Source organism: Hyperoodon ampullatus (assembly GCF_949752795.1).
Source record: "Hyperoodon ampullatus genome assembly, chromosome: 7".
NCBI lineage: Eukaryota > Metazoa > Chordata > Mammalia > Artiodactyla > Ziphiidae > Hyperoodon > Hyperoodon ampullatus.
The window spans coordinates 3435207-3455419 of record NC_136920.1 but is presented as its reverse complement, the minus strand read 5'-3'; the positions used below and the strand labels follow the sequence as shown (position 1 = coordinate 3455419).

Sequence of the window (20213 nt, the reverse complement as noted above, 5' to 3'; positions counted from 1 at the left end):
TTCTTCTATATTTTGTGTTTTTAATGTCTGGTTTGAGAAATCTTTGCCTATTCCAATGTCATAAATATTTTCTTCTGTATTTCTTCTATAAATTTAATAGTTTTTGCTCTTGCACTTAGGTTATATTTGTATATGGTGTTAGCTAATGGTCAAGGTTTATTTCTTTTCCCCACAGATAGACATTCGGCATTATTTGTTAAAAAAGACTACCTTTATCCTATTAATTACCTTTGTGTATTCTTGGACTCTCTATCTTGCTGCATTGATCTGTATGCCTATATTTATGCCAATAGAACACTATTAATTATATAGGCTATATCTTTATAATAATATAATTAATATAATATAAATAATAAATAATATAAAACTATATTTATATAACATTTTCCTGCAATCAGGTAATGCTAGCCCTCCAACTTTGTTCTTCAGAATTGTTTTGACTATACCAGATTGTCTTTCCATATGAATTTTAAATCATCTTGTCAATTTCTTCAACAAAGCCTATTAAGGATTTGATTGGTATTGCACTGAATCTTTAGATAAATTTAGGAAGGGCAGCCATGTTCCCAATATTAAATCCTCCACCATGAGCATGGTATAGTTTTCCATTTACTTCAGCCTTTATGCTTTGCTTTGTACTATTTTGTAGTTTTCACTGTACATATCTCATACAACTTTTGTTAAATCTATTCCTAAGTATTTTATTTATGATGCTATTGTAAATTGAGCTGTTTTCTTTAATTTCATTTCTAATTGTGCATTTATACTATATAGAAATGCCATTGGTTTTTGTACATTGCCTTATATCCTGCAATGTTGATAAATTCATTTATTCTTTCTAGTAGATATTTTGTAGGTTCTTTAGGGTTATCGCCATACATAAATATATCATCTGCAAGTATAGACATCTTTATAAAATATACCATTCAGATCTTTCCAACCTGAACATCTTTCATTTCTTTTACTTGTCTTAGTGCATTGGCAAGGGCCTCTAGTACAATGCTAAACAGAAGTGGTGAGAGCACACATCCTACTCTCCTACCTGATCTTGGAATAGGCTTTAATCTCTGAGTGTGATGTTAGCTTCAGATTTTTGTAAATGTCCCCAATCAGGTTGAAGATGTTCTCTTTTTTTCCTAGTTCTCTGAGAGTTTTTATCATTAAAGTGTTGTGATTTTTTTCAAACACTCTTTCTGCATATAATATGATCATTTGTTTTTCTCCTTTGTTTTATGAACATGGGAAAGCACACCGATTGATTTTCATATGTTATACCAATCTTGCATTCTTGGGGTAAACCTCACTTGGTATTAGCCTGTGTATGTATTGTTGGATTTGACTTGCTAATATTTTGTTATGGATTTTTGCACCTATTTTCATGAGACGAATTGATCTGTCATTCGCTTTACTTATGATATCTTTGGTTCTGGAATCAACATAAATACTAGCCCTATAAAATGAGTTGAGAAGTGTCCCCTCCTTCTTTAGTTCCTGAAAGAATTTATGTAAGATCAATATTGCTTTTTCTTTAAATATCTGATAGAACTCACCAGTGAAACCACCTGAACCTGAACTTTGTGGAAAAGTTTTTGAGTTTTAAGTTTCTAGAATCAACATAGGGCTGTTCAAGTTTTCAATTTCTTCTTGAACAAACTTTGTTAACTTGTTTCCTTCAAGACATTTGTCTACTTAATCTAAATTATCAAATGTATTAGCATAAAGTAGCTCATAATATGCCCTTACTATCCTTTTAATGTCTGTAGGATTTGTAGTTATGTCCCTTTTTTATCTTGATATTAATCATTCATGTTTTTGCTCTTTTTTTCATGATGCACTAGAGATTTGTCACTTTTATTTTTAATCTCTTCAAAGAGCCAGTTTTTTTTTTCATTGACAATCTCCATTGGATTTTTGGTTTTGTTGTTTGTTTTGTTTTAAATTTTGTTTATTTATGCTCTTTATTATCTGCTTCTTTCTATTTGCTTTGAGCTTCCTTTTCACTAATACAAACATTAAATGCATCAAAGTCCATCTAAGACATGCTTTAGCTACATTTCACAATTTTTGATAGGTTTTGTTTTCATCTGTATTCTATTTAAAATATTTCCTGAGTTCTTGTGGCCTCCTCTGTCATTCATGAGTTAGTTAGAAGTGTGTCTTAATTTCTAAATGTTTGGAATTTTCCAGGTATCTATCTCTCTGTTGTTGATTTTTAGTTTAATTCCATGTGTTCCATGTGTGTAACATACTTTGTATGATTTTTTACTGTTTTAAACATGTTTCCTTTTGTTTTGTGACTGGTGTGTGGCCCATCTTTGTGAACGGTCCACGTGCACTTAAGAAGAATGTGCTTTCTGCTGTGTCAGGTGGAATATTCTATGTCAATCAGGCTCGTTTCCAATTTAAGGCACCGGGAAGTGTTTCCCTGGAAAGAGAAGCGAAGAGACAGCCGTGGAGGGACTTGGGGTCCCCTGAAAAGGGAGCAGCCCTCCCCGGACCCCCTCCCTACTTGTCCAGAGCTGCTTCTCAGAGAAGGTTCTTTTCTGGAGTTCCAGCTGGAAAGCCAGGAACTGGTGTATTAAGGATATGCAGAGCATTATTGGCTGAAGGAGGGGGCCTCCCCTCCCCCTCAGCACTGAACTCCCGCTTTGGGGAAGGGAAAACCCCGGGGCCATTTTGATTGCAGGCGTAGTTTCAACACACTCCCACAAAGGAAGTAAAGTCACAAGATTTATTACCTACAGACCCCAGAAACAAGGGGCGGCTGGTGCGCAGGGTCGTCTGTCCCAGGTCACAGTTGAGCATCTAGTACTTATAAGGCTGTTGGGGCAGAGGTCACTAACTTTCACAGGCTCAGCTCTGAGTGGTCTTTTGAAAAGGTGCCCCAGAATGAGCAGGGAGGCCTGGAGAGGACCAGAATCAGCCAGGAGACTCAGCTCTTGGCTGTTGGCAGGTGGCCTTGATGGCGTCTCAAAGGCAATGGCTCTGCCTGGGACAAGGCCCACGTGTCTGGTGCAAGGCACCTTGGTTCGTTTGTTCATTTTCTTCATTCCATGACCCTTGTCTAAGGAAAACCCCACTCCTGCCAGTACTGCCCCTGCCATGCCCACCCAGGGGCCCAGTGAACTTCCAACTCCGGAGAGCTCAGGGGCCAGAATCTCTGCAGCCCAGACACCTGTTGGGGAGGACGGAGGAGGCTGGGCTGCTCCTCCCCAGGGTATTGTGACCCTGTGCCTGGATCCCGAAAGGGACACACAGCCTGTGATGGCCTGCGGCCACAAGACCCCCACTCTGCCCCCACTTTGGCCGTGGTGACATGACTGTGCCTCCTTTGTGTGCTAACTTTTCCCATTACTACCTCGATATTCCCACTGATTTCCTTTCCTGTCAATTTCTTCAACTTTAAAATACTGTATTGAGAGCAGTTTCCTAAGTTACCTGGAATCCTATTCAGAACAAGGATGCTTCCTGAAGTTGGGATGGAGGGGAAACAGGCGCAGCTGGGGAAGGCTTCTGCTCCAGCAGTGAGTGGGTGCGAAGCAGCCCTGCTCCACAGTGACTGGTTTTGTCCTGCTACAGTTTAAAATTGAGGCATACTTGACATAATAAATGCACAGACTTTAAGTGTGTGGCTTGAGGGGTCATGACCGATGTCAACACATATGTAACCATCCCAACCAAGGCAGAGGTAAACATAAAAGATTTCTATCTTCAGTGATTTTTTTTTTTTTTTTTTTTTTGGTCGCCCTGTGCAGCTTCGAGATCTTAGTTCCCCGACCAGGGACTGAACCCGGGCCCTGGGCAGTGAAAGCGAGGAGTCCTAACCGCTGGACCACCAGGGAATTCCCACATCTTCAGTGATTTTTGAAAAGAATTTCTGCTGTTAGAATGCATACTCATGGTAGAACACTTGGATTGTGCAGAGAAATCCAGGGCAGGATGTCACAGGGTCCCCTCCATGCAGCTCCCAGATAGAGGCTGCCCCCCTGCCTGGCAGCATCCCACCACCCAGACAACCACTGCTAGCATTTCTGTGTATTTTCTTCTGTTTTTTTTTTCTATGAACATATATACATATGTTAAAATATTTTTTCTATGCATACTTTTTTGCATATGACATCAGATCAAATTTAGTATTTAAAAACTTACTGTAGAATAAGCATTTCTGTATATTGTAAAATATTGTGTAAATATGATTTTTGAGAGGCCTTTGGGTTTTACTTTGTGATGTTTGATTCAGCTAGCGTTGTTGTGATAAAGAGGCCGTGTTAGAGAGATAAATAAATAAATAAATAAATAAATAAATAAATAAATAAATAAATAAAAGGTGCCCCGGGAGGGACTTCCCTGGTGGTCCAGTGGTAAAGAATCCACCTTCCAAAGCAGGGGACGTGGGTTCGATCCCTGGTTGGGGAACTAAGATTCCACATGCCATGGGGCAACTAAGCCCGCATGCCACGAGAGAGGCTGCGTGCCGCAAAGTACAGAGCCCATGCGCTCTGGAACCCATGCACCACAACTAGAGAGAGAAAGCCCTGCATACCACAACTAGAGAGAAGCCCGAGCATCACAAGGAAAGATCCCGCATGCCTCAACTAAGACCCAATGCAGCCAAATAAATAAATAAATATTTAAAAATAAATAAATAAAATAAAAGGTGCCCCGGGAAAAGCAAGGTGGGAACTCGTGATGGGAATCCTAAGCCCGGTCCTTATCTAATGTCCAGGCTCTGGGTGTGGGCAGGGCTATCACACCGTGGGAGGCCTGGGCAGCATCTCAGAATGGGGCTGTGTTCTCACCACTGGGGTCTCCACCACAGCCCTGCGATCGAGGGCCAGGCTGTGGGCCCAGGGATCCCCTCACTGGTGGAGCCCCACAGAGCCCGAGAAGTGTTGCACCAGGGTTGACGACCTGCAGTCCTGCAGGGTGCCTGGGAGACCCCATCCCTCCCGGGGCCCAGGCAGGGGTCTTGGCTCTGCCGCCTTCCCCTGTGGTGGGGGGCAAGTGCCTGGGGGTGAGCGTAGCCTCTAGAAGGCCTGGGCGGCAGCAAGCCAGGCACTACCTGTTGGTTGTTATGGTCACAATCCCGCTGCGAAGTGAGGACCTGGAGGGGCACAGCAGGCACGGAGGTGGCCTGCACAGCTGGAGCCTGAGTGGGCACCATGGCCATGGGCAATCCTGAAGGCCACGCTGCAGGCCCGCCACCCTGGACAGCTTGGGCCAGCCGGCATCCCCAGGGGTCAAGCATAGCTGAGCTGCAGTACCATGAGACCTGGTGGGAACTCGTGGGCCCTGCCCTGGGGCAGGTCCAGAATCAGTGAGCTCGAGGGAACGGTGTGGGGGGGGCACCTGCTGGGGTGGGGAAGACGGCATGGAGCAGAAGGACCCACGGCCTGGCCAACTCTGCCTTGGGGTCTACTTGGTGGCCTTGGGAGCCCCTTGCCCTCCAGGCCTCAGTTTTCCCACTGAAAACGGGGTTGGAGTGAACCCTGTGTCAGGGCCCTTGTAGGGTAAGGGTCCACGGGGGCAGCAAGAGAAACAGGCACTTAGCCAACAGTGGGGTGTTTTATCCTTACGTAGCCTCCTGGCCAGGGGCAGAGGTGGGCAGGCTGGGGGGAGGGGGGAGGAGCTGTGACGACCCAGGGCTGGTGGGGCAGCATGGGGAGGGGCAGTTGCTTTGTCCCAAGCCTGGCCCTGTTCCCGCGGCACCCAAGGCAGTGGCGGAGACCTTGTAGCCCAGCTTCCAGGTCCCCGGGGCAGGGCCGCCCACCTGGCCGAACTGGTCCTTGTCTCCTGTGCCCTGGGGGGCACCCCAGACAGGGGACAGCCCACCATGGGCCGCGGGAGAAGCAGATGGCCGTGGCTCCAGGTGCGTACCCCGAGGGAGCCCTAGGAGGACACAGCTCTGGGTGGTGAGCCAGGTGAGGAAGAAGACGGAGCATCTGGAGAGAGGAGGGGGCTGCAGGCTGCCCCCCACCCCCTCCCTCCAACACCTCTGCGACCTGGGTGGGCTGTGTGCAGGGGGAGGGGGCGGGCTGTCGGGACAGGGACGCACCTGTCCTGCCAAGTCCCCATTTACAGAAGGTGTCCCCCGGGCCGCCCAGGGGGTTGGCAACATCTGCCGCCTCTGCCCTGGCACAGCTGTGCCTGAGAGCCTGGGGGGGCAGAGGCGGTGGAGGCAGGTGGAGGCCTCTTTGCTTCTGGTCAGAGGAAAGCTCGGCCCCAGAGGCGTCAGTGGCTGGGGGAGCTCAGCCCAGAGACCCAGACCGGGGGAGGGGCCCCGGGCTGGGGAGCAGGAAACCACCTGTCATCCGGGCTTTGCATCCATCGGCGGTGTGGGCCCGGCCTGGGGTCTCCATGGGGACCCCTCCCCAGCTAGAAACCAGGTCTGGGGCAGGTGGGGAACTCCTCAGGATCGGAAAGCTGAAGTGGGAGAGGGACTGGGCTGGGAGCGCGGAGGGAGGGGCAGGGCCCAGGCGGTTGCTCTCTGAGCAGAGGGCTGGGTTGCCACCCACCGCACTGGTGTCCCGGCAGACAGCAGAGCCCTCAGAGCCCGCATCTAAACAGTGGGGTGGGGCAGGAACGGTTGGCCTGACGGAAGCGAAACAATGAATCAGTACCTCCTCCCCCACAACCCCCCGCCCGCCTGGGTCTTCGTGGGCCTGGGGTCGCGCGTGGAGGCTGGCGGGCGGATGGTTCCTCCGCTCACGCGCTCCCTGGTCCATTCGTCCGTGAGCGCTCGACGTGCGGGGTGCGCGGGAGGCGCCCGCGGGTTCCTCTCGGGGAACAGGGCCGCGGCCCCCCGCCACCTGCCGATGATTGTCAAACTATTTTTTTAATATTTATTTATTTATTTGGCTGCAGCAGGTCTTAGCTGCAACATTCGGACTCAGCTGCCATGTGCGGGATCTAGTTCCCTGACCAGGGATGGGACCCGGGCCCCCTGAACTGGGAACGCAGAGTCTTAGCCACCACTGGACCACCAGGGAAGTCCCTGTCAAGCCATTTTTAAGCCAAAAACCTCTTTCCAAGCAAAACCTCATGGAAACCCCGTGTCCAAGAGAAAAAAGCCAGGGTTGTTCTGCTTAAATCAGCGGATCTGGGGGCGCAACCCACCCTTGCCCACCGCTGGTCACCCGGGAGCCCCCATTTCACAGCTGTGGACCTGGGAGGCCGAGGAGGATGCTGGCCAGAGCCTGACACCTCCCCGTGACCCGGCGCCAGCCCCGGCGCCGGCCCCAGCGCCCTCCCCCCGGTCCTGTCCTACAGGTCCCGCAGCCGGGGCTGGAGCTGCCGGGCCTGGGGCTCGGGTCCAGGTCCAGGCAACAGTCCACACACTGAGCGAACGGAGCTCACAGCCTTCATGGCCCAGGCGGGACAGAGGAACAGCTGAGAGCCTGCGGTGGGCTCAGTGACCTCTTACCGGCAGGGCTGGTTCTGAGGCACCCAGGACCCCACGTGGCCACAAAGCAGGGGTGGGCAACCCCTCTGTCCCCTTAACAAACCTTCTGCTTTAGGAGGGGACTTGGTGACTCCAAGGCCAGCCCAGGCCAACTGACCCCTGAGGAGTCCAAGGGCTGGGCCAGGGGCAGTGTGAGCTCCTGAAGTCACCAGGAGCCCGGGATCCAGGGTGGTACTGCTGTGCTGGGGTGTCCTGACCTGGTGTCGGCGGGGGTCAGGTCGGGGAGGGATTCAGGTGGCTGAGGGGAGGGCAGTGGCCTCAGCCCAGCTTGGCAGGAGGCAGTGGGTGGAGGGTAGGTAGGGGGCCTGGGTCCGCCCTGTGCAAGCCCGGCTGGGCCCTGGGCAGCTTCATCCAGCACCCATCAGCCAGGTGTAAATATGGCAGACAGGTATCAGGTGTAAATGTGACAGCAGACTGGGCCCCGGGGGGAGAGTGCCCTCCCCTTAGGTCTCCAAGGACGTTCACAGGTTGGCTTACTACACCTGGGGGTCCTCAGCCCAGGAACCCAGGGCCCCCACTCCCCCACCACCTGGTCAGAGAGAAGCAACGGCTCCCCTCCCAACCTCGTGGGTCTCCACGGCCGCCAGCCTCGCTCTATGGTAAAAGGACCAGAGGGTCCCTTCCCTAGAATTCCCATTCTGGTATCTCAGCCAGCGCACAAAGCAGCTCCCCAGACACACGTGGGCATGTGGACACATGGACACACGCATGCACACAGGACCACTTCCCGGCCTGGTACCCAGAGCCAGCCGGAGGCCCTGCGAGTCTGCCTGAAGGGTCTGACGGCCCTGCCAGCTGCTTTACAGCAGCCCGGAAGGACCCATAAGGTCACTTTTTGTCATTTTTTGCAGCAGGCGTCGGCATGCTGCCCCCATCTGTGGACCAGGGCCTTCTCTATTTTCCCCAGGGGGTGGCGCATTTCACACACACATGCAAACGTGTGCACATTCACACACAGGTCACATATGCAAACACACACTCACATGCACACAAACAGGTGCACATGCAGCTTAATGGCTGCGAAAGGGACTGAGTCCTTTTTCACAAATTCGGGCTCAGAGGGCTTTCTGCAGGGGGGGGCCACCTGCACCTTGGTGGCCCAGCCAGGGCTTCGTGCACGCCAAGGACAGGATAGGGCAGGACAGTGCCTTCCGGGGTTTGCCAAAGCCAGGCCAGGCACCTGTGCACTGTGTCCCCCTGATCCTGTGTGCAGAGCCTGGTGGCCGGAGCCCACTCGCTCCCCAGGGATCAGCCAGACCTCGGCTGTGCACGGCGGCCCACCCAGACGCCCGGCCTCTACTGAAGCACAGCAGCACGGTGTCTCTGCCTGAGTTTATTTAGGAAAACAAAGAATTGAACAAAGGCTTGGAAAATAAATATCCGCAGAGGGAAGGTCAGCTTAGGAGGCGAGGAAGCTCAGAGGGTCAATAGAGGGGGTGTACGGACGGTGGAGGCGGGGCCCGGGTGGCCGAGCGCTCCCCGCTCACCCCCACCCCGGGCCCGGGTCCCTGGGGCCAGAGCGCCGGGCCCTGTGCTGGGGGGGCAGCTCGCACACGGTGTCCTGGCACAGACAGCTGTCAATGTGGGTGTAGGTGTGGCGGAGCCAGTGCCCGCCCGGGCACTGCAGCATCACCTCCCGCTGGCTGGTGCGCTGTACCTTGCAGCAGGAGCACCTGTGGTCCAGGGACTGGGCCTCGACCGAGTACCTGCAGAGCGGCCGGGGTGAGGGGCCACTGCCTGCTGGCACGGACGCAGCCTCCCCCGCCCCCCGCTGCCCCCACCAGGGCCACTCGCGGCCTGGGCTCACCTGGAGAAGGTCTCACAGGACCCGGAGCAGTCGTTCATGGTGACCAGCTTGGTGCAGCCGTTGTGTGAAATTTCCCTGACGACGGGGACAGTGGAGCAGCGGGCCCTGGTCTCATTGCGAGGGAGGCCTGGGGAGAGGGGGCAGAGGCTCGGGGGGTCTCCACCACCCAGGGCACCCCCCTCCCCATCACTGCTTCCTCTCCCCTCCCCAAGCACCCGCCTCGGCCGCCTTCAAGCAAGCTGGGCTCTGTCCTGCTTCTCCTCAGGAAGGGATTCAGGCTTCCTGGGCACCCTGGGTGACGCCCTCGAACTCAGCGTCCGGCCGAGAGTGGCACAGAGGGGACAGGATTCCCGGGGCACCATCCCCTTGTGCTCTCCTCCCTTCAAGGGGCCCGGTGGAGCCCACTGCCAGGCCGCCACGCCCCGTGCCCCAGGAGCCGCCCGCCCAAACTCACATTTCCTGCAGCAGCCATTGGGCATGAGTGTGATGGAGCCCTGGCAGGAAGGAGAAAGAGCTGGGACTCTCAGGTCTCCCCGAGTAGTGACAGCCCCCCTCTTGCCATGGGGGTGGAAGCAGCCGTTCCTGCATAAGGGCCCACAGCAGACCCTCCAGGCTGAAGGCTGCTGTCCTGGTGCTGGAGGTCCAGCCACTCAGGAACATCGGGGACCCCCACTCCCAGCAGTGATGGGCCCGCTCACCGGGAGACAGGTGCTGGGGTCAAAGTCGGGGCAGGTGATGTTGGAGATGGATGAGATGAACTGGTCATGTATCTTCATGCAGCTGAAGAAGGTACAGTTGTTCAGGGGGTCTCTCTTCATGTCCCCAGGCTGTGGGGCAGAGAAGGGTCTGTGGGAGGCCTAGCGGGAGTCCCACCCAGAAAGGCAACTGGAGACACCTGGCAGCTCCCCGAACACCCTGTCAAGTGCAGGCCACAGGCCCGGGCCCACCAGGCCGGCGGCACCCAGGAGGGGCCCAAGGACTACCGGCCTGTAGTCCACAGACGGGACCACATCCTAACCCCTGCATCCCACAGAGGTGACCTGATCTGGAAAGGGTGTCTTTCAGAGGGAGGTGAGTTAAAGATCTCAAGGTGAGACCATCCTGGATTACCCGGGGCGTGGGGGAGGGACAGGGAGTCAAAATCCCATGACAGGTGTCCTGATAAGAGACAGGACGTGTACAGCCTTGCGGCCCCGGGGGAGACTCAGCCTTGCCCCAGGCAGGGAAGGACAGGCGTGTGCACCTTCAGGACCAGGCTCTGGCTGCCGGGCTTGTTGATGCTGATGATGCACTGGGTCTGCTGGCACTTCTTGCAACACTCGCCGGGGGCGTCCACCAGCTCAAAGCCCTGCAGGACAACCGGGCGGGCTAGCATCGAAAGAGGAAGGGCTGCGCGGGGACAGCGGTGGGTGGGCCGCACTTGACTGGGCAGGGGCTGCTTACGCGGTTGCAGTAGGTGTTGCAAGGCACGTGGGTGCAGGAGATGTTGTTGAGCTGCGTGGCGTTGTCCCTGCGTTTGGTGCATATGCAGTTCTGGCACTTGGAGGACAAGACTGGAGAACCGGGCTTCGGGAACGGGGAGGGCAGGTGAGGCGGGGCCTCCAAGGCACCTCCCCTCCTCCAGGGCACCGCCCCCCATCACCAGCAGGGGAGCTGGGTGCCCCGGGTGCCGAGAGCCCCCAGAGCAGGGTCCCTCACCGGGCCAGCCAAGAGCCTGCCAAACCCCACGCCCCGAAGCCCCCCTGTGCACCCCGCCCCGCTCCCCGCAGCCCGTCAGGGCTCACCTGGTACTCAGCTTTCCCGAGAACACACACGCCCTTGGGCACTTGGGAGGCAGAACAGGAACAAAGGTCAGACTGTCCTGCCTGAGCCCATGTGGACGCAGAGCCCGCGGGCTGGGCTGGGTGCGTCCACCGGGCAGAACGTGAGCCCCCAGGCAGGGGCCACTGCAGCCCCACGCCCCCACCTCCCCACTCCCCCGTCACCCCGCCGCCCAGCCCCAGCCCGGCTGCCTGGCCTGGACCTCCTTCCTCCCCCACCCCGGCCCACCTACCGCACGAGTAGAAGGGGCAGCACCTCCCAGGGACCATCTCGCTCTTCACCTCGAAGCCCAGCGAGCACAGTGGGGGCTTCCCGCTGCACAGGCTGGCGTTGCACTCTGAAGGCGGGAGAGACGCCCCATGAGCACGGCCGCTAGCTGGCCGAGCCCCGACGCCACCCCACGCAGGGCTGGGTCCTGAAGCAGAGGGACCCGGGGCCTGGACCCCCATGGCCCCATTGACGCCCACTCTCCTGCGGACACGCCCTGAGGCCCCCACCTCCAGAAACCATGCGGCAGCAGGGCGCTCCCTGCCCTGCGGGCGCCTTACTGCAAGAGGTGATGTTGCAGCAGGTGTTGGCGGGGTCGGCCTCTGTGACAGCGTAGGTGCCCTCCTCCTTGCACTCCACGAGGGGCCCCGGGTGGCATGTCTTGGGCCTGCAGGTGATGCCGCTGCCCCCCTCCAGGCAGATGCAGTCCTTGCAGTCGAACTCGAAGTGCTCCCCAAACTGCAGGGAGGAGGGGGGAACAGGGAGGGGGAGAGCGGGCGCCAGTCAGCCCGAGGCAGCACTGCACCGGGTGGCCTGGGGAAAGCCCGCGCCCTCCCCGCTCTGAGCACACAGGGCAGGTTCTGGGCCGGGACACTCACATCACAACCGAGACCTGCTCACCAGCGTGTGCACACACAGACCTGGCGCGGGGCAGATGCACCACATGTCTCTGTGGGGCTCACATAGCGTGGAGCTAAAGAACCAACCACGCGCAGGAGACACGCTCTACACTGCAGATGCCGCCGCAGGTGTAGACAGAGTATCAAATGGCTGGTGGGTGGATCCCCTGCTAGCCCAGCCTTCCAGGACTTAAATCACTCGTTACTCATTATAGCCTCCAAGGGTCCCAGGTTCTCATTCCAACCCATCCCACCTCCCAAAATGCAGGGCTCGTGGGAGTGTCCAGTCCCAGCACCAAGGGTGCTGGCCTACCTCTCTGGGTGTGTTGTCGGGCCCCACGCAGCCTAGGAAGGAAGGAGACAGGCCCCGTGAGCACAGCCCCGTGAGCACAGCCCCAGCACGTGGGAGCTGGCCTCAGCCCCAGGGAGGAGGAGCGGCCTCTGGCAGGCAGCCTACCGCACAGATCCACGCAGACGTCGAAGCCGGGCGCGTAGTTGGTGGTGCCCTCGGGACAGAAGCAACCTTCCACCAGGCGTGGGCTCTTTGCCTGGGTGGGGCTGGTGGGGAGAGCATCATGAGACGGCGAGGGGACAGACTAGACGACCAGCCCCGACACACTGGCCAGGAGCACGGTCAGAGGGCCAGCCCGCCACCCCGACACATCCACAGTGACTGACCTGGACTTGCAGGTGGGCTCCTCCATGGGACCACAGGCCCGGTACTCTCGGCGCGCCGGGCACGTCACCACTGTGGGGAGGGGGCAGGAACCGAGGGCCCAGAGTCAGAGGGGGGAAGCCTGTGTCCCCCACCCTAACCCCCAAGTGACATCGTGCCCAACCCCTCCCAAACGGGACCCCACACTCCCACACGGGCTGAGCGTGGCCTCAGCCCCTCATGCTGTCCCGAGCCAGGAGGAGGGGGCCCAGCCCGCCGAGTGCTGAGCAAGGCTGCTCTTCTGGTGGCCTGTCCCCCGACCCCAGTCCGGCTTCCGGCACAGCGCCCAGCAGAGCCCGGGGCGGGGCAGGCAGACACTCACGGCAGGCCCCGCCGGTGTGGCTCCGCCAGTCGACGCAGATGCCCTCCTGGGCACAGCGGGCTGCGTAGGTCTGCAGGCTGGCACACTCCAGGCTTGAGTTGGGCACAGTGAAGCTGTCGAATATGCAGGCTTCGTAGTAGTGCTTGGGGGATGCCACAGTGTGGCACGGGGCGAACAAGCTGCGGGTGGAGGGCTGCAGGTCACGGTCTGGCCGGTGCCCCAGCCTGTCTCACAATACCCCCTGCCCAGCACCTCCACCTGGGCTGTCCCCCCGGGCCCGGCTCAGCCTGCACCACCAGACAGGTGCCCGTGGGCTGAGGGTGGGAACAGAGCGGCGGGGCTGGCCTTGGGGTAGGGGGACCAGCACTGTGGCCCGAGGATGAGGCGCTGTGCTCGGGCCCAGAGATGGAAGCTTCGTGTCTAAACAGCCACGGGGTGCCAAGATCCCCTCTCCAGCAACGCCAGCAGGGGGCCTCCCAGCCCGACTCACCCACCTCTGGGGACGAGCTGCTCGCTCCCAGGGATGCCAGCTTTGGGGGCGCCCCCTCTCTGTCTAAGCCCAAATACCCCTCCAACATCAGTCCTGGATGCGAACTCTGTCCCGGGTCAACTAGTCTACCCAGGATTCACGCTCAACCGCCCCTGCACCAGCCCAGGAGGCAGGAGAGATGGGGGGTCACAAAGGGCACAGGGACAGCTTGCGGGCCACTCAGCCCCATGGAAATCAGGGGCCCGAGTCCTGGGCCCCACTGTGACCTCCTTCTGCATTCCCAGCCCCAGGCTCAGCCCCTGTGGCCTCTTCTCCGCAGACCAGTAAGGGTACAGCTGGGCCCAGGGCAGGATCACCTGTCCTTGATGAGCTCGCAGAGTGGAGATGGAGAGCCCGCCCCGGTGGTTGGGCTGCTGCCCACCGACGGCCAGGTGGCCGGGCGCTCGCTGGTGAAGCCCCTGTGGGCACAGTGCGGCTCCGAGGGGTCGTCCACCACCCAGTGGCCAGCCGCGACCTCGCAGTGGGCGACGACCTCCCCACCGGGCAGTATGCAGTCGTCCGAGGTGTTGTTGGTGCACGTGCCTGTGTCGGCAGGAAGGCCACGTGTCCCTGAGCCAAGCCCAGCCGTCCAGCAGGCTGGGCAAGCCCCCAGGACCCACCCCCTCGCAGCCCAGGTCCCTGGTGGCTGGCTGGCCAGGGCCGAGGGCACAGACTAGACTAGGCTCCTCTTGGCTTCCCGCAGGAGCCAGACCCAGATAAGGCGGTGGGGGGCCTGCACAGCGCTGAGAACCACAGCCGCGGGGGAAGGCGCCCACAGCCAGCCGCAGCCCGGACACCCTCCCTGGGGCAGCGCACAGGGGGCGAGAGGCTCACCACAGCGGCCCTTCGTGTTGTTGCCGAACCGGTGGTAGGGCAGCCGGATGGAGAAGGAAAGGCTGTCGTAGGAGATGAGGGCACCCAGCTCAGGGATGTCCACCACATAGTTGATGCCTGACTGGTACACCTGCAGCCCGTACTTCTTATAGGGCAGTGCCACGGCCTGCCTGTTGATCTGCACCTGTGGCCGAGACATCTGGGGTCAGGGGAGGCCAGCAGGGCGGGACGACCTGTGCCTCCGGAGGCACCTGGGGTCACCCCACCCCCACCTGTCCTCAGGCTGAGTGCCCAGTGGGGGGATCTCTGCCCATCCCTCTCCCTCTCCCCCTCTTCCTTTCCATCGCGCTGGGCCAGATCCTTGTCCTGACTCGTCTCAGGGACAAGGTGGCAGGGCCGCTGTCCTCAGAGTCCCCCGGAGACCTGGGGGACCCCGTGCAGGGGGTAGGACTCCTCAGGCCACGGGAACCAACAACTCCATGCAGTGTGTTCAGGGCCCCTCCCTACTCACCCCTGTCCTCAGGGAGGGGGCTTCTGCCACAGAGACCTGTGCCCAGGGTGGGTGGCAGGGGCATGAGAGGGGGAGGTCAAGAGGTCCCTGAATGCCTCCAGAGGGCCAGACACAGAAATGTGTCCGCTGAGTGCCACCCTGCCTTCTCCAAGCCTGGCTCTGGGGGAGGAAGCCCAGCCTCCCACCGGCTAAGGGAGCCCGCATCAGTGTGCCCCGCCGTGGACACCCTTCCCCAGCCAACATACCTGCACCCTCACGGGCATCGTGTGCACGGTCTTGATCAGCACCTCCTGGGTCTCATGGCGCACGATGAGCGTGCGGGGGCAGGGCACTTGGCTGTTGATGTCACAGTGCTGGTTGTCGATGTAGACCCCGAAGTTGTCCACGGTGGGGGTGATCTCCTCCACCAGCACGTACGTGCAGTTGCCCTGGTAGCTGTAGTAGAGCCCATCAAAGGTGACGTAGTGCGGGTCCCCCCAGCCCGTGCAGTAGCCTGCAGAGGGAGCTGGGGTGAGCCAGTGCTGAGCCATGGGCTGGGGGCTGGGACAGGGACAGGGTCAAGGACAGGGACCAGGGGTCAAGGATCAGGTGGGAAGGGCAAGCAGAAACTGAGGGAAGCCCCGAAGTCTGGTTCCTGGGGCATGTGGGACATCTGGGCCCCAAGAGTGCCTTCCACACTCAGCCCGCAGCGGCCAGGCCCCGGTTCCAACTCCAGCTCTGTGCCCACCCCCCACCCCAGGCCCCTCGGCTGTGGCCATGATCCACCAGGCAAGCCCCGCCTCCCCACAAACCCCTGGCCTGAGATGGGGAATAAGCAGGAGGCGTGAGAAATTGCTCCAAACGTGGGCCTGACTCTCCGCGGGTGCTCAGCCATCAAAGCCATCATGACAGCCTGGGGTCTGCAGCACCCCCACACACAGTGGGGGGCAGGTGGGGAGGGTCTCTGCGGCGTCGGGCTTACAGTCACACTCCCAGTGCCAGCAGCACTTGTCGGGGTCCTCGACGCGCACAGGCACGAGGCCGTTGGAGCAGGTGGGCATGGGTGGGGGGTCGCACTTCACCTCCACGAGCTCCACGGTGTTGTTGTACTTGCAGATGGCCATGGTGCAGTTACACAGCCACCAGGTCTCATTCTCCTGCAGGCGGGGAGGGCACAGGGTCAGCGGCACCAGCCTGGCACCCAGGGTCACACAGGAGGGGTGGGCCGTGCAGGCGAGGCCCCAGGTGAGCACCTAAGAGCCCTGCCCAGGAGGCTGAAGACAAAGGGCAACCCTGTCCAGGAGGGCAGCCAGCCGCCTCACTACAGCAAGGGGTGCGTGAGAGAGAAGGTAGGAGGGCCGCAGCAGACCCTGAGCCCAGGAAGCTGCCTGAAGCCTTGGCCCGACTGGGGATGTGGGGCATAGGGGCAGGGGCATGACCAGCAGAAAGGTAGCACCTGGGGCTTTGGATGCCCAGGTAGTGGGTGTGTGTGCCCGAGGGGACAAAAGCCACCCACAGACACAGACCTGTCTGGGAGGATCGAAGTCCAGGCACGCAGGGGGCTTGGTGGTGGGCGGCACACTGGATGCCATGGATGACCGGGTGGTGGGTGTGGATGGGCTGGGAGTTGGGGAGGGTATGGATGGGCAGGACCAGTTGAAGATCTCTAGGGTGCACTCCAGCGAGCAGTTCACGTAATAGCAGGTGTCTCCATGTGTGCTGTTGTACACCAGCTCACCTGCAAGGGGAAAGACCCAGTCCTTACCCTGTCCACACAGGGCTGGCCACCAGAGTACCCAGGCAGGTCCCCACAGAGGCCACGAGAGAGAAATCCACACCACCCTCACTTACCCCTGATTTGTGGTGGCAGTACATGGGGCTGGCCATGGAGACATCCACCCGTGCTGGCATCCAGCTTCCCAAGCAAGCCCCCAGTTTAGACCTTCAACTGACCCCTAGGCACTGGGAAAGCAAAGTCCCGCCAGCCTGCATTGCCTGAATCAGAATGAAAAGCTTGGGTACCTGGGGCATAGTACGTGTCATTGAAATAGCAGCATATCCTCTGGGTTGAGGTGATGAGTGAGACGGTGCTCGTGGTGATGTTGGGTGAGGTTAATTGGATCACCGTGGGGGTGGTCACACTGGAGGTCAAGGTGCTGGTGGTCTGTGGCGTGGGTGGCATGGTCGACGAGTGTCCTATTGGTGTGGAAGTTCCCGTGGAAGTCATTGACACAGTTGCAGGAGTGGGTGTGGGTGTGGAAGGGGGGCCTGTGGTGGATGAAGGGGGCCCAGTCGTGGTTCCATGGGTGGGAGTGGTCTTCGAGGAGGTGGGACCTGAGGTTGGCGAGCCTGTAAGAATGGAGGGTGCAGTGAGGGCTGAGGGCGTCCACCCATCGTAGATGCACAGGCGGCCTGGCGGCAAACACGTGTGGGCAGCTCACTCGAGGTACGTGGTACCTGGCGTGGGAGGCCCCACATCCATTTCCCCAGCCCTCAGTCTCAGGGTTGGGCCGAGTGTCAGGGCCCACAGTCTATGGTGTATGTAACAGGGAGGCCACGGGGGTGAGGCACCAGCTCCAGGCAGCACCAGAGCCACAGGACACTGGTCCATCAAGAGAGGCTGACCAGCTGTCCTCCAAAGCCCCAGAGGGGAAGTGCAGCTGGAAGAGGGGGGACAGAGGGAGGGTCTCCCAGGGCACCTGACTGGCAGCCTCTACTCCCCCATGAGGCCACACATGCCTCGGTGGTCTCCCAGCAGGATGGCTTTGCCCATGTAGCCCATCTTACAGCCATGGGCTGAGGGATGCGGGACACAGGCAGCCATGCCCAAGGAGAGACGTACTGTGGGGTCAGCAGCTCCCTGAACACTCAGCAGCGGGACTTGGGGGGCAGGAGAGGTAGGCGAGCCCTCCTGGAGCCTTCTTGGGGACCGGTCTCACTGGGTAGGGCGGGGGGCACCTGTCTCAAGTCCCAAGAGCTGTAAAGCTCCCCTGGAGTGAGAAGGAACCGTAAGCGCATCACCAATAACCACGCAAGTTCCATGGTCTCTGTGTACCTGGAGGGGTGGTGCCAGGTGTAGGTGGAGAGGGCGTGGTTCCTCCTGTTGTAGTGATGGCTGGTTCTGTCGACGCTGGGGTCTGTGGTGTGCTGTATGTCTCCACAATTGTTGGGGCGGTGGTCACAAGCGTGGTAGATTCCGTGGAAGAGGGATAGGTGGACTGGGAGGTTGGAGGGGAGGACGTAGGAAGAGATTCTGATGTGCTGCTGGTAGTGCTAATATTGGGAGGTGGGGTTGGAGTCTCTGTGGATGTGGCAGTGGTCGGGGAGGGGGTTTCTGTGGTGGTGGATGCTGGAGTTGGGGTCTCTGTTATGGTGGGTGTAGGTGTTGGAGTCTCTGTGGAGGTGGTGCTAATGGTGAGGGTCGGAGTTGGAGTCGCTGTGGAGGTGGTGGTCAGTGGTGGTGTTGGGGTCACTGTGGTGGTGGTTATTGGTGTTGGAGTCTCTGTGGTTGTGATAGTGGTGGGGATTGTCTCTGTGGTGGTGGGTGTTGTGGTTGGGGTCTCTGTAGTGGTCGGAGTGGGAGTCTCTGTTGTGGTTGTGGTGGAGGTCGGAGTTGGAGTTCCAGTTGAAGTGGTGGTGGGTGCTGTGCCTGGGGTCTCTGTAGTGGTCGGAGTTGGAATCTCTGTTGTGGTTGTGCTGGCGGTCGGAGTTGGGGTCCCAGTTGAACTGGTGGTGGGTGTTGTGGTTGGGGTCTCTGGAGTGGTTGGAGTCTCTGTTGTGGTCGTGGTGGGGGTCGGAGTTGGAGTCCCAGTTGGAGTGGTGGTGGGTGCTGTGGTTGGGGTCTCTGGAGTGGTGGGAGTTGGAGTCTCTGTTGTAGTTGAGGTGGGGGTCGGAGTTGGAGTTCCAGTTGAAGTGGTGGTGGGTGGTGTGCCTGGGGTCTCTGTAGTGGTTGGAGTTGGAGTCTCTGTTGAGGTGGTGCCAGGGGTCAGAGTTGGAGTCCCAGTTGAAGTGGTGGTGAGTGTTGTGCCTGGGGTCTCTGTAGTGGTCGGAGTTGGAATCTCTGTTGTGGTTGTGCTGGCGGTCAGAGTTGGAGTCCCAGTTGAACTGGTGGTGGGTGTTGTGATGGGGGTCTCTGGAGTGGTTGGAGTCTCTGTTGTGGTCCTGGTGGGGGTCGGAGTTGGAGTCCCAGTTGGAGTGGTGGTGGGTGTTGTGGTTGGGGTCTCTGGAGTGGTGGGAGTTGGAGTCTCTGTTGTAGTTGAGGTGGGGGTCGGAGGTGGAGTTCCAGTTGAAATGGTGGTGGGTGTTGTGGTTGGGGTCTCTGGAGTGGTCGGAGTTGGAGTCTCTGTTGTAGTTGAGGTGGGGGTCGGAGTTGGAGTTCCAGTTGAAATGGTGGTGAGTGTTGTGGTTGGGGTCTCTGTAGTGGTCGGAGTTGGAGTCTCTGTTGTGGTTGTGGTGGGTGTCAGAGTTGGAGTGCCAGTTGAAATGGAGGTGGGTGTTGGGGTTTGGAACTCTGCTGAAGTGGTGGTAGGGGTCGTGGTTGGAGTCTCTGTTGAGGTCGTGGTCGGTGGCGGAGTTGGGGTCACTGTGGTGGTGTGTGTTGGTATTGGGGTCTCTGTGGTTGTCGGTGTGGTAGTGGTGCGGGTTGTGGTCTCTGTGGTGGTGGGGGTTGTGGTTGGAGTCTCTGTTGAAGTAGCAGTATGGGTCGTTGTTGGGATCTCTGTGGTGGTGGTCGAAGTTCTGGGGACACAATTAAATGGAATCGCACAGCAGTAGACTTTGATCTCATAGTTGAGACAGTAACTTTGGGGGATGGCTCCCCCTGGCTTCTGGTCTTGGTTTTTACACATGAGCCCAACAGAGGTGTTACACACCACATTTTGTCCAAGCTCTTGGAGGGGAACGTCGGGATACATGGTGGCTCTGCAGGAGATGTTGCTTACCCTGCCCAAATTACAGAAGTTCTCAAGGGATTCAACATCTCCACCTTCTCTGGAAAAGTCTGGTTTTCCAGAATCCACCCAACCAGTCCATTGGCACTCTGGCAAACACTCAGGGGATGTTGGCACTGTGGAGGTTGTCAGTGGGGTGGTGGGAAGGGTGGTGGTGGGTGGGGTGGTGGGTGGGGTGGTGGTGGCTGTTGTGGTTGGGGTCTCTGTAGTGGTCAGAGTTGGAGTCCTTGTTGTGGTTGTGGTGGGGGTCGGAGTTGCAGTCCCAGTTGAAGTGGTGCTGGGTGTTGTGGTTGGGGTCTCTGTAGTGGTCGGAGCCAGAGTCTCTGTTGTAGTTGTGGTAGGGGTCGGAGTTGGAGTCCCAGTTGAAGTGGTGGTGGGTGTTGTGGTTGGGGTCTCT

General features: G+C 58.1%; 1 protein-coding gene across 1 annotated transcript in view; it reads right to left on the bottom strand.

Moving 5' to 3' along the window:
* Positions 1-20213, bottom strand: part of MUC2 (mucin 2, oligomeric mucus/gel-forming) — a gene marked incomplete at both ends in the record, with an annotated part of 53745 nt that overhangs the window by 15580 nt on the left and 17952 nt on the right. The window contains 32 exons of the mRNA XM_079709450.1: positions 4864-4988; positions 5063-5149; positions 5265-5349; positions 5577-5800; positions 6056-6155; positions 6268-6559; positions 8202-8257; positions 8446-8529; positions 8950-9168; positions 9270-9396; positions 9724-9763; positions 9968-10096; positions 10513-10617; positions 10713-10835; positions 11054-11094; positions 11323-11427; positions 11588-11816; positions 12291-12322; positions 12435-12525; positions 12646-12725; positions 13015-13193; positions 13861-14086; positions 14378-14561; positions 15134-15381; positions 15850-16024; positions 16394-16605; positions 16890-17063; positions 17607-17747; positions 17923-18261; positions 18341-18925; positions 18973-19755; positions 19934-20211. Coding sequence (XP_079565576.1) covers positions 4864-4988; positions 5063-5149; positions 5265-5349; positions 5577-5800; positions 6056-6155; positions 6268-6559; positions 8202-8257; positions 8446-8529; positions 8950-9168; positions 9270-9396; positions 9724-9763; positions 9968-10096; positions 10513-10617; positions 10713-10835; positions 11054-11094; positions 11323-11427; positions 11588-11816; positions 12291-12322; positions 12435-12525; positions 12646-12725; positions 13015-13193; positions 13861-14086; positions 14378-14561; positions 15134-15381; positions 15850-16024; positions 16394-16605; positions 16890-17063; positions 17607-17747; positions 17923-18261; positions 18341-18925; positions 18973-19755; positions 19934-20211 — 5898 coding nt within the window. The remainder of the gene's footprint in view (positions 1-4863; positions 4989-5062; positions 5150-5264; positions 5350-5576; positions 5801-6055; positions 6156-6267; positions 6560-8201; positions 8258-8445; positions 8530-8949; positions 9169-9269; positions 9397-9723; positions 9764-9967; positions 10097-10512; positions 10618-10712; positions 10836-11053; positions 11095-11322; positions 11428-11587; positions 11817-12290; positions 12323-12434; positions 12526-12645; positions 12726-13014; positions 13194-13860; positions 14087-14377; positions 14562-15133; positions 15382-15849; positions 16025-16393; positions 16606-16889; positions 17064-17606; positions 17748-17922; positions 18262-18340; positions 18926-18972; positions 19756-19933; positions 20212-20213) is intronic.